Consider the following 13408-nt stretch of genomic DNA (forward strand, 5'->3'; position numbering starts at 1 on the left):
TGGTAAAGTCAAAGTCCTGCAAGCGCAGGGACCACCGCGCCAACCGGCCAGTAGGGTTTGGGCGTGACATCAGCCACTTAAGGCTGTTGTGGTCAGTCAAGACCGTCACATGAAGCCCTTCCACATAGGGACGAAAGTGTTCTAAAGCCCAAATCACAGCCAGACACTCCTTTTCTGGCGTAGAGTATGGTTTCTCTGCCTTGTGAAGAGCTCGACTTGCGTAAGCGACCGCTACTTCCCTACCCTCTGCATCCTTCTGCATTAAGGCCGCCCCCAAGCCAAGGTCACATGCATCCGTATGGATGAAGAAAGGCCAGGAAAAGTCAGGGAGTGACAGGACAGGCGCTGTCGCAATGCTCTGTTTCAGGAAGTCCATGGACTCCTGACACCTGTCATCCCACTGAAAGGTAACATCCTTCCTTGTCAGGGCGTGCAGAGGTTCTGCATGGCGAGCATATTCCTTTACGAATCTGCGGTAGTATCCCGTCAGACCGAGAAACTGCCGCACCTGTTTCATTGAGGACGGAGTTCTGAACTGCATCACAGCCTTGATTTTGTCATCGTCCGGTTTAATGCCATCCGGGGTAACCCGGTAGCCCAGGAAGGTGAGCTCCTTCAGGCAGAACTGGCATTTCTTAAGCTTCAATGAGAGACCCGCAGACCTAAGTCTCTCAAGGACCTCCCGCAGGTCCAACAAATGCTGTTCGAAGGTAGGGGACACAACCACAATGTCGTCCAGATATACAGCACATGTCTTGTAAACAAGGCCGCTGAGGACGTTGTGCATCAGCCTCTGAAAGGTGGCTGGTGCGTTGCAGAGGCCGAAAGGGAGCACGCGAAACTGAAACAGCCCACAATGGGAAACAAAGGCTGTTTTAGGACGTGAGTCCCCTGAGACCGGCACCTGCCAGTAACCCCTCGCCAGGTCCAATGTTGAAATGAATCGACCTCTCGCTAGGAAGTCGAGAGACTCATCGACCCGCGGTAAGGGGTATGAGTCCTTCCGAGTCACCTGGTTCAGCCCCCTAAAGTCCACACAGAACCGTGGGTCAGCGCCCAACCTGTTAACGATCACGACAGGTGCGGCCCAGGGGCTCATGGACGGTTCAATTATGCCATCTTCCAGCATTTTCTGGACCTGCTCTTCAATGAGTTGTTTCTTTGCAGGGGAGGTGCGGTATGGGGGGAGGTTAATAGGCCTCGCATCTCCCGTGTCGATCACATGTTCAGTTAAAGACGTGCGGCCCAAATGACCATCAAACATGCAGCTAAATTGTTCAAGGAGGACAACTAATAGTTCTCTCTGACTATCTGTTAGGTTTGCCTCCAGAGCTTTGGTCTCCAGCGAGGGCTCTACCATGTCAAGCGTCATAATGACATTATCATCGCTCAACAGATCAACTGAGCAACCCTCCTCTTCATCCGCGCCTGGGCATGGACTGTCGTCCATAACTACGGTTCTCGAGGGGATGTGGATTGTCAAAGAGGCCCTGCTCATAAAGTCCATCCCTAAGACAAAGGGGGACGACAAGTTGCGGATGACAGCAAACCGGTGATAAAACCTTTTGTTCAAGAACCCTATGAGCAGCCATGTAACACCCTCCGGGAGACAGCGAGCACCGTCTACTAGGCTCACCGGTGGACCCATCCACTGGTGGGTCCTGCTGGGAGACAAGTTGTTCTCCAAAATGAGTTCAGCCCGCACAGCAGACAGGGATGCCCCTGTATCTAGCGTAGCGTTCACTGCCACTGAGTTGAAGTTAATTTTGGCTTTCAGTGGGGTGTTCCAGTGTGCTCCAGACTCTACATCTTCCATGTGCCCCACAATGCCTTGCACAATCTGGTGGGCATCATGCGGGCGAGGCATACTTTGTGAATGGGGGGAAGGCTGCCTCATTAAAATGTCCTCCCCCCCCCCGGGGGTTTCCCGACTGCTGACTGGCCGCACGAGCTGCCGGCAGTGAATCCAGCCCCTCAGCATCGGCCAGTTCCAGGCCCGGTGGTGGTCCTGGAAGAGGTCGGTGGGAGGTTGCCCTGGGTCTGGCAGCACCTCGTTCTTTTGGGGCAACCCAGGTGCAACTTGGGCACGTGCGTGTGGTAAACCCTGGGCGGGAGCATTTAAAACAATGTGGTTCTCTCGCGCTTGCAACACTAGGAGATGAAGTAGGGGTTGAGCGGCCAACTGGACCTAAGGCTGTGTGGAGCTCGTGCGCGCGAAGCAGTAGGTCCATAACCGACGGGACCGGCGTACCGTACAACGCAACCCGATATTTCTCCAATGAATGTTTACATATGAGCTCGATCTGTTCATGCTCCGGCGGCGGGCACCTTAGCTTATTAAACTCACCGAGCATGTGAGCTACAAACGTTGGGAGGGGCTCCTCTAGTGATTGGACGCGATCGAGGATGCCCCGCCAAACATGCTCTTGGTTATCAGCTGACACAAACACTGATTCAAAAAGTTGGTAAAAATGTGCCCATGTAGTAATGTGAGAGCTGAGGGCCCTAAACCATTTACTGGGCTCTCCCTTGAGGAAGTGAGGGAGCTCACTCAGAACCTGCGAGTCGGTTAGGCGCAGCGACGATCTGTAGCTATCCACTGATTGGAGCCACTCCTCTGGTGACACTCCGCCGTCACCAGCGAACACTGGGGGCTCCAGCTTGGCCTGGTGCAGCGCTGCGGCGATCATCCTTGATGTATTGCAGAGTTCCGCCGACTGACGCTGGAGAAGCGGAGGGGGCTCTGTGTTAATCCCTTTCTGCGTGAATGGCGTGGAAAAAGCCACTGGGTTGGGGGTTCTCTGAGGAGGTGTTTGCTCCCCCGGTTCCCCTCTCGCGCCACCATCCAAGTGCTTCAGAAGGCTCTTTTGTAGCTCCAGCGAATCGTGCAAGCAGACTCGCAGTTTCTCCACCTCTTCTTGCAAGCTTTCCACCTTAAGATTGAGGTCATGAGGGGTAGAGCGAGGGATGATGTACTTAGTCAGGCTGGGAGCTTCAGCATCTGAGTCGCAGCCGTCTCCCTCGCTGCCTGTGTCTGGGTGGGACGCCATTTCAAAAGTATGGCCGAAACCACTCTCTCTCTCACAAAAGTTATGGCAAAGTGAAAGAGCGTTCCCACAGAGTACCTAAGCGTTAATATCCATCAGACAGAGAGCGTCCGTGCACACTCTGATGCTTCACACAAAACAAAACGTCCCTCTGGATGAACACTGAGTCAAAGTCACTGTAGCGTTAGCCTTAGCTTTAGCACCGCCGATGTCGTAACGGTCCAATAGCACTGAGTTAGCGGTCCGACGGACCGTACAGTTACTCACGGAGTACTCCCCCTCGCAGGCGAGCGTGTCAAGCGATGGGTCGGCGCTCTTCCATGCCTGCAAATGTCGTTGAAATCCCGGGGGGTCGGCTCCTTCACGGGGTCCTATCGGCCCGGCCAATACAGCCAGACGAAGAGAAAAAAAAACACGCCACCTCAGCCGAAGTGTCGATCGTTGAAAAACATCCGAGCCCACCGTCTGTCGGTCCGGATGACGATGAAGATCCAGAGAACAATGTTCGGGCGCCACTTTGTAACAGCAGTCTGGCGAGGAAGGAGCGGCTAGCCGGTCCAGCGGGCATGTGGTGTGGAGGTTAGCCGGATAACACGGAACCAGTCGGTTAAATCCAATAACAGACCTTTATTCGCCGTCAGCAACATTACACTTTATAAGCCAGGTCTCCTCGGCTGTACTCGTCCGAACCTACATGCGCGGGGATTGGTACCACCAGCGCCAGCTTGTCACAACAGTAAGTAAGGTGCTTTCTTGGAGCATGGAACATGAGCAGCATGAAATGGCTGCCGCTAACAACTCACACACCCACTAGGAGACCCCCACAGCTACTACAATAGTTGGGCAACCCCCCCTAGTGGTGCTATAACCCAAAAGGTTTGTTACAACGCCATGATTAAAGAGCTTACAGAGCCAGTCGCTCAGGTGGTTTTGGAGGAACTTTGGCCCACTCTTCTTTACAACACTGCTTCAGTTCAGTGATATCCTTGGTCATTTGTTTATTCTGTCTTAAGGTCCCCCCACAGCATTTCAGTGAGATGCCTGAAGGTGCCTGAATCATCGCCCCTCCACCACTGAGGTGTTTGTGCTGATATGCAGTGTTAATGTTTCTCCAAACATGGTACTTTGCATTATAGTCAAACATTTCCGGTTTGGTCTCATCTTTCCAAATGTATTTCGTCACCCTGTATTCATGCATGTGTAATGACAATAAAGTTGAATCCTAATCCAAAGGACACTGTTACAGAAATATTGTGGTTTGTTCAAATGCACCTTTGCAAACCTGTGAGTCCCATAAAATCTTTCCGATTCCACAACTATGAAATGTCAGGAATTGTGAAATTAGCTAACAAAAGTGGCTTTCATTTCTGCTGGGAGTCTATGGGGATGGACTTACTTTTGGAGTCAGCCTCAAGTGGTCATTTGAGAAACTGCACCTCTATGTTGGCTTCGTATTTTAGCACCAGAGGTTTCTGCTGGTTTTAAGTCTAAAAAACATATAAAGTACCATTTCTACATTGCTCCCTCTGCTGATGTAAGTAAACTTGAAAGGGAGTTTTTCAAAAATTATTATCATAAATGAACCTGGATGCTACAAATATCTAATTTTAAACACATTAAACTTAAAGTTTTGGGCCAAATCATGGGCCTACCTCTATTAATAACAAAACCATGAATTGTACAAGTGTAGGAAGTGTGAGTCAATATGTCCATTGTCCTCGGTCTACATTAGTGTCATAAACCACTTGTTAAGAGGTTCAATGTTGCGTATAAATGCTAAATACGGGCATTTAAATAAAGCTTCTGAAGCCAACCAAGTGATGGGAACACCTAAATTAAAAATGAATAATACCGCAAAGTAGCTGGACAAGAAGCAATCTGTAGTCTCGTTCCTTGGCCATGCAAAATGCAGAGGATGACAAAGTCTATCCTCCGGGGAAGTGGGGTTGGAGGGTGTCACAGGGGAGTGCTCTCACAGACACCCGGCTGACCGGGCTTCTGCACACAGCTCCGGGATTCCCTCCTCTTCCTTCCCAGTATTGTCTCACATCCTGCAGGGCCACATCTCCTCTCCTCTGTGGCCAGCGCTGCCACAATAGCATCAGCGGGCACCGGGCATTGAGGGGTGACCAGAGGGACACCAGCAGTCAGCCTGACAGGATGTGACACACTTCTCTCAACAATTAATGAGTACAAAAGGAGCAGCTGACACGACATGACAGCTTAGCGTGGCACTTCAGGCCCTAATGGCTCTCTGAGTGGCAACTTCACACGCGGCCATCGCGCTCCGAAACAGAAATGGCCAGCGATGGGAAAAAAACACGATAAAATGTTAAACTCGACAGGAGGTCGTGCTCTTGTAAGGGAGAAAAAAAATGACACAGCATTAGGAAATCGGTGACAAAGCTCATGCTCACTGGTAAAAAACAAGTGCACTTGTGGATAATTGTATGTAGACATTATGATTTAGAGCCAGAAATGTCTTAATAAACTGCACCGGATTGCTTAAAACACAGAATACTGCATGCATAGTGATGCCCTGGCAATAATAACCCAATTTTATAACACTTACAGCCAGCTGCCTAATGAATATTTAGACTTTTAATACTTAAAGTACAACTTGCTGCTCAATCTGCACTTTTATTTCCTGCAACAAAGCTCTTTCCTAGCAGCAGCTTTAAGTAAAATCACTTCACCTTCTCCAAAGCCATTAAATAGTAAAGAACAAAACCTTGGCCCTCACCGAACTTAAAGCAAAGACAGTTATTTGTTGTTATATCTGTCAGGAAGAAGCCTGAAAAGGCGCCAAGATAAAAACCTTCAGCAAACTAGTATTGATATCTTCTTTCCCCAGTGACTTCTCTGGCCTCCGTAAATGAGCATCAGAGCTGAATTACTGCCTCCTTTTGGCATCTGCTGCCTGTGAACAGCAGCTTTCTCAATATTAATAATAATATTACCGATGGCAGCGCTGAAATAAAAAAAAAAAAAAAAAGAGGGATTAGCGCTCATACTGCTGGATGAGAAGTCACTGCCTGGCTGGTATACGTGTGGGGATTTGATTTGACTTTTCTTTAAACACAGCGAACGGGAAGCCAAAAATCTTTTTCATTTAAGAGCAATTAAGTGGATCCCAGAATCACTGGCTCCAGCACGCCGCCGAGGCCTTTTTTTTCCCCCTGGTTTTATTACCCATTTCCTCTCCCTTGCGCCAGCAGAAGGAATGCTCACTTTTCTCTCACAAAGCCACATTTCCAGCGTCAGAATCACACAGGGACCACCATGATTAAGTGCAAACCAGTGCTTCCCTAAACATGTGAGACATTACGCCCCCCCCCCCCCCCCCCGCCTCCCCCCTCCTCCTCAAAACACTGGAGAAGTGTTGTGTTCCAACATTTATGTGAAGTAATTAAAAACATCCACCAGTAATTTAATAGTTCTCACCAAGCAGAGACATGAAGTCTACACAGTTTTTTTCTTTTTTTCACTCTGTATAAATAACCTGGAATGCAGTGAGTACACAGACAGACGATTTGGTCATTTTCTCCCCCCACCCCTCCCTCCTTCCTGCTTTTTGCAACATTTTGTAAGAAGCCCTGTTCTGTGTCACTTTGACCCGCGATGAGGTTGTTCACTTACAAGCAACACACTCGGCTTGACTTTTAAATTCATGTTCCCGATAGCGTACGTCCATACATCATACGCTGACGGGAGATTCAAATCAAAGCTTCCCTATAAACTGCAGGCTGTCACTCTGCGAGTCTCTCTCGACATCAGCGAGCATAGAAATGACCTCGAGCTCTCGGCGTTGCATCCGAATGTGGACGGCTGTGTGAAGTGCATGTCAATAGCCCAGGGAGCAGTGCAACAAGACATGTGGTTCCAATCTGTCTCCTTTCTCACAGCAAGAGTGGGAGCGTTCATTTATCTCACTGTAAGTACAGCACTTAAACACTTATGCACACACGTTTCCAAGCCCCCAAATACTGTCTGTGTGTGTTTGATTAGCTTATGCGAGCAATGTCACTGTGTTTTTTACCCCATTCTTTGCCACCATTTAAATGTATTATTTGAATCAGTTTAATGTTTGGATGCAAAACTCTGTTCCACATTAAATCCTCTGTTTGTTAGATGGGGTGAGGTAACTGTGGCCCAGGAGGAGGTGAACAACCGGACTCCTTCTTCCCGCCTGTTACGACCCGGTTATATTTTCTTATCAATTAAGAAAATATAACTTAATTGATAAAGGAAGTTGAATTTTCTCGTTTAGGGTTGCTGCGACTATCCACCTGTTTGTGATTAAAAGGTGCAAGAGAAGAAGAAAAAAGCCTGATTAAGCTGGCTGTTTTGTTTTCATGGCACATGTGTTTGCTTTAGCCACAGCAGGGCAAAAAGCTTGGATAAAAGTCGATATGGGACCCGATCAGTACTGCTGATCCCAGTGGAAGGTCTGGCAGCTTTGCAGTGTCATATTTCCAAGAAGCAACCTGAGGAGCTTAAAGTGCAAGAACCTGCATTTCCTCTAGTGGCCACTTGAGGCTGACTTCAAAAGTGAGTCAACCTCTATAAAGTGCCATGTTTAAACATCCACTATACAGAAGTCACAGCTGGGTGTCACATCTCTCCAGTTAACCTTGTTCCAGTAGCTTTTATCGCTATTTCATGTCTATTGTGTGTGTTGTGTATAGATACACCTGTAATTTTTACACCTGCCCGGTATTTTCTAGAATTGCTTTAAGCTTTCCACAGAGATTAGTATTACAGAAGATATTCTAAGCACTTCCCTTAGTCACCATGCATATATAGAGAGGGCCATCTCTCTGGAACAGTTTACCTAAATCATTAACAGTAGCTACATTATCGCTGTTTAAGAAACATCCAAAAATCTTTACAATGAAACACTTTTTAAATCATATTTTATATGTTTGTCAACATATCTCTTATCTAAATGTAATTTTGTTGGTTCTTTTAATTTAAAAGCTCTCTTCCACAGTGTGTCTTTTGTCCCGTCTCCCTCATCTCACTCCCAACCAGTCGCTACAGACAGCGTCCCTGCCTGATCCTGATTCTGCCAAAAGCTTCTTCAAGTTAAAAGGGAGTTTTTCCTTCCCATTATCGCCAAGCGCTTTCTCACAGGGGGTCGTCTCGTTGCTTTCTATTATTGTAGGGTCTTTACCTTACAATATAAAGTCTCTTGAGCTGATTGTTGTCATGTGGTGTTATATAAACAAAATTGAATTGAACTGAATAAACTCTTACTGTTGCCTGTGTTGATATTTAGAAGGGTGGTGTCGTAGTGCGTCTCTTTTGTCTTCTAACCTTCGTCCTATTTTATTTTACTTTTACAATGAGTTTATTTCTTTTTATATAATGCACAGATAAACTACAGTAGTAGTTGGGAAAATGCCCTTTGTTCTCCTCCAAGCAAGGCAGAGTCACTCAGCTATCAGCAGCAATACAACAAACACAAAGCAATGCCAGTGTTTTTACACCTAAAAGTGCTGCAGCAGCACGTTTGCAGATAGAGCCTGGCTCTTTCTGTGTGTGACTTGTTTACTGAGTCACAAACACAATACAGTGGTAGTACAGATTACAAGTTTTGCAGTTTTACTGCTCATGCTCACTGGTGCCATCTTGGATTGCAAAGTTGGGGTTGGCGTGGCTTCTTCAACTTCTTGAGTGAGAAAGCTGCCTTGTGGGCCCTTTCCAGATAAAAATTTCCACCATCCCACTTCAAATGGAATGCAGGATAAAAAGCATGGACTCTGTGGATAGTTTACACTATCAAAACAACTCTAGGTGAGGTACAGCTTTTATAGCTCATTCATCTAGATACAGGAGCAAGAGCTTTAAATGATAGGGGTGCCTGTGAACAGGCAACTGGTGGCTGAGGTGACCTCACATTTGCTTCACTGAACTGTGCTGTTGGTGCCTTTTTTCAGTGGACTTTATGTTTTGTGCAGTCCATCCAAGGAATCAGTGCTTCAGTTTTTGTGAGTAAGATTTTAGTCTTTTCTTAGTCTGTTACTGTTTGTGGAGTCAGTAAGCATTAGCTGATATCTTAGCACTCCGCCCTTTTGTCCAGATAACTTAAGCTAACATGAGACTGGAAATTATAGAGTCTATATAGGATTCCCTCAGCACCAGGTGGCGACCAAAATAGAGAAAAATCAGAATCACATACAGGATCTAGATTCAGGGTGCTACAAATTACAATAAAACTTAACTAAAGCAGGTTAGCTTGGAATAAGTAAGTCAACATGTTGCTAAATGGGTCAAGGATGCAGTTTTCTACAATTTTACAAAGTGCTGTTCTTCATATTCACAGGTGATCCTCTGGTTCTCATCATGCAGGATCTATGATATTCTGCACGTTCAAAGGAGCCAGTTAAGGTGGGTCGGGCATCTGGGTAGGAGGTTTTCTGGGCCAAATGATCTATCTTGTCTGGCCTGGGATCACCTTGGAATGTTCCAGGGAGGAACTGGAACGTGTGGCTGGGAAGTAGGATGTCTGGAATACCCTGCTTAGGCTGCTGCCACCAAGACCCCACTTTGGATAAGCGGGAGACGATGGATGGATGGTACAACACATGTTCAAAGAACCTCAGTGCAAAATCTAAAATGTGTCTGACGCCAATATCAATATTTTAGAGAAATCTGACATTCTGCATTAGTGAAACACATGAATAATTTCTACACATGGGTACATTTTTTTCATATTTATATCCTGTTCATAGCCTGTACATACTTATAGTTATAGCATATTCATAACATACTTCATACCGTGTACATTATAACATACCATAATAGACCCATTTCTGTAATATACTTACATATCTATATTATTGCTAATATATATTGTAATACATCTATATCACTAAAGCACTTCTGGATGGATGCAAAGTGCATTTCGTTGCCCTGTACCTGTGACATGTGCAATGACAATAAAGTTGAATTCTATTCTATTCTATGTGCAAAAAGCCAGTATCTGTTAGCTGCAGATACTATAGATATTTATGACTTAATTACAGGGGACTGTTGGGAGTATGAGGTTACCCTGAATAATGGAGATTAGAAAGGCGCTCTTCGCTTTAAGACTCAAAATGTAAGTGCATGGGGAACAAGTAGGGTTTCCCAGGAAGAAGGACAGTCTCTTTTTAGTGGACATAAAGAAGACAAAGCTTTTTACAGTATCAACAGACACAAGACGCGCCCTTTTGGCCCCTCGGGGCAAAAGGTGAGAGCTCTGGGAGCAGGGGCCTGGTTCCAGCAGTCTGCCGGCAGACGAGACGTATGTCCTCCTCACCGCATTCCTTCCCATCTTAGATCACTGAACAGCTCTCTCCGGCTTTGTGCCTCGAGTCCCCTCCAACCCAGAGCAATATAACTCTTTATTTTTGCCGGGATGGCACCTTAAAAAGAAACTAAAATAGCACAGTTGGTACAAGTGTAATAAGCTCAGTTGGCTTCCAGTGCTGCTTCAGATGGTGCTTTTGTGCAGGTGCCTGAGTCTAAAATTCAGATTAGTCTGTTGGGACTGGAGGTTAAATAGTCAAGCAAGGATTTCCTACCTCCATTCAAATGAGATTCCCCCCCAAAAAAGAAAAAAGTGGTTCAGAGAAGTCTACTCTAAAAATTCATGTGGTGAATAAAGGACTAAGCCTGTGTAACCTGGGGCTCTGCCTTTTATATATATGGGATGGCTGAGCCGCTGAGTGAACTGGCTGCAACACAAGCCACTTCTGATTTCATATTCATGACTTCCAAGGGGACAAGAGGGAGGAAAACAAACAAACAACAAGCAGGGAGAGTATAGCTGATGGAGGCTAGGCCCATACACTAACTGTCACATCCAGAAAGTCAAATCCCGTCTTGCACAGACTGAGGATGAGCGAGGTCATCCTCCGCAGCAAACACTGACTCATCTCACACCCACATGCACGCACACCAAGTCGAAACAGGAACATTTGCCAGCTTTCAGATATCCATTGGCTTTATAGTAGAAATGCTAGTTAAATGTGCACAACCTCAGCTACTTTTATAAAGACACATGGGGACACCAGCTAGGAGCCTCTGCACAGCAGCGGGGCTTCAGCTCCCTGAGCAAAGTAAAACACATCATGTTTCTAAAAAGTAATGACAGCATGCACAAATGGAGCCTGGAAGCATCGCTGCCTTTTCAGACAAGCCATGTCCTCTAAACACAAGTCCCTTCTCAGGGCACTGCTAGGGACATACGTGAGTTTGGAGCGCCCTCTAGGGGACAGAGCTCTGATTTGAGAGGACACAGTGTGGCCAAGCACACAGACACACACAGACACACATAAAAGCTTATTCTTTGCAAACAAATTAGGAAACAAGTTACTCAATCATGTCTTGTTTTTCTATAAATGACGCTTTCTCAATTATGCAAATGTGTAATTTCCTGCCATGTAATTAAAAGATTCCTTTGTAATTCTATTCACATTCAGTTCACCTGTTTTTTAAGTAGCGTATTTATTTAACATGTGGCTTAAGTCAAAAGGCAGGGTTTTACCAGCTATTTAACAAGCTGCAGACATGGCAGACAGGTGTGCATTCATCTCAGCCCCGAGACGAGACAAGCTGCCCACAGGCCACAGCGAAGGAGATATACAGCTGGGAGGTCACACAGGTTGATCTAGGACCACTGCTCATCATTTTTAGAGGTCACACGCTCACTTGGGGCCTGATTAATAAAGAGCTATGGTAATTTAGAAAAGTGGCCTTGCACTTTTTAAAATTCAGCATTCATCGTTGCAGCCCAGTGTCTCACCTCCACATAAAGGAAGAGTTATGAAGACATTAAATGTCATTTTCACTGGGATGTAACTTTGTGTGAATGGGCCAATATTAATCCTTTCAAAACACGTTCAGCCTGCTTCTTGTTGATTGTGGGAATTTAATTCAGCAGAAATAATGCAAACTGCAGTGTTAACCCTTCTTTCACAACCCAACACCCTCAGAGGAATAAAGGCTGCAGTCTTATTCAATCTTCCTGGTAATTAAAGTTTCAATATTAAGATTCAGACACCTCACTGCACAGTTTGACAGATAAACTTAATCTGCTACATATACACTCGCTGGCCACTTCAGTAGTCCTACATTGTTAGTACCAGGTCAGGCCAACTTTCACCTTCATAGGTGCCTTAATTCTTTGTGGCATAGATTCAACAAGGTGCTGAAACTTTCCTCAGAGATTTTGGTTCATATTAGCATGAAACGTTGCACAGTTGCAGCAGATTTACATCCCAAAGATGCTCTATTGGGTTGAGATCTGGTGACGGTGAAGGTCATTCGTCGTCATGTTCAAGAAACCAGTGAGATAATCTGAGCTTGACATGGTCCTGCTGGAAGCAACCATCAGAAGATGTGTACACTGTGGTCACACAGATGGGCGCAGTCAGCAGCAATAACGAGGTGGGCTGTGGCGTTTAAAAGATGCACAGTTGGTACTGTGGAGCCAAAAGTGCACCAAGATAATATCCCTCACACCATTACACCACTATCAGCCTGAGTCATTGCTACAGGGCAGGATGGATCCATGCTTTCATGTTGTTTCTGACACCATCATCTGATTATTGAAGCAGCAGTTGAAACTCATTAGACCAGGCATTTCCAGCTGTCCAGTTTTGGTGAGTCTGTGAGTCTGCTTCACAAGTCCATCTGCTACAAGATTTGACATGTTGTGCTTTCAAAGACCCTCTTCTGCATACCTCGTTTCTACTGAGTAATTGCTGCCTTCCCATCAGCTCAAAACAGCCTGGCCCTTCTCATCTGACATCAACAAGTCGTTTTCACCCAGAGAACAGCAGCTCACTGGAAATTTCCTTCTTCAGACCATTCTCTGTAAACCCTACAGATGATTTTGCAGGAAACTGCCAGTAGCTCAGCCGTTTCTGAACTACCAATCACCATGTCACATCTAAACTGAAATTACTTTTCCTCCCGATTGTGATGCTGTTTGAAACTTCAGGTCCTCTTGACCTCATCTCCTTCTAATAGCACCAAGCTGCTGATTAAATATTTGAATTAACAAGCAGCCTAATAAAGAGGCCTGTGCGCGTAGATGATCACAGCATCTTCTTTAAACACTCCGATATGCTCATTTGGTTTATTAAACTTTACGGCTAATCCCACAGCTGCACAGAGGAAACCTTGCTTCTGCTTCTCAGAACAGATAAAAAGCTTTTTATTATTCTAACTGGCACAAGTGACTGCAGCGTGGTTTGAACCGGCTTTCCCACGGCATAATCCACGAACTGTGTATGTATCCGGCTGTTTAGAGGAAGCCTATTTGTCTGGCAGGGCCCTCTGGTGGAAAAAATAAAAAACACTAGGTG

The 13408-nt window shown here is 45.9% G+C and overlaps 1 protein-coding gene across 1 annotated transcript; it reads right to left on the reverse strand.

Moving 5' to 3' along the window:
- Positions 1–1802: 1802 nt before the first annotated feature.
- LOC147308323 (uncharacterized) lies at positions 1803–3922 on the reverse strand. The gene has a single exon (XM_086273203.1). It carries the CDS (start codon positions 3048–3050, stop codon positions 1851–1853), a length of 1200 nt encoding a protein of 399 aa, XP_086129329.1. The 5' UTR covers positions 3051–3922; the 3' UTR covers positions 1803–1850.
- Between the last annotated feature and the right edge of the window lie 9486 nt (positions 3923–13408).

Source organism: Aulonocara sp. 'chitande type north' Nkhata Bay, linkage group LG18 (assembly GCF_057382095.1).
Source record: "Aulonocara sp. 'chitande type north' Nkhata Bay isolate Kocher_YH1m ecotype deep benthic linkage group LG18, A_spYH_male_GT1.1, whole genome shotgun sequence".
NCBI lineage: Eukaryota > Metazoa > Chordata > Actinopteri > Cichliformes > Cichlidae > Aulonocara > Aulonocara sp. 'chitande type north' Nkhata Bay.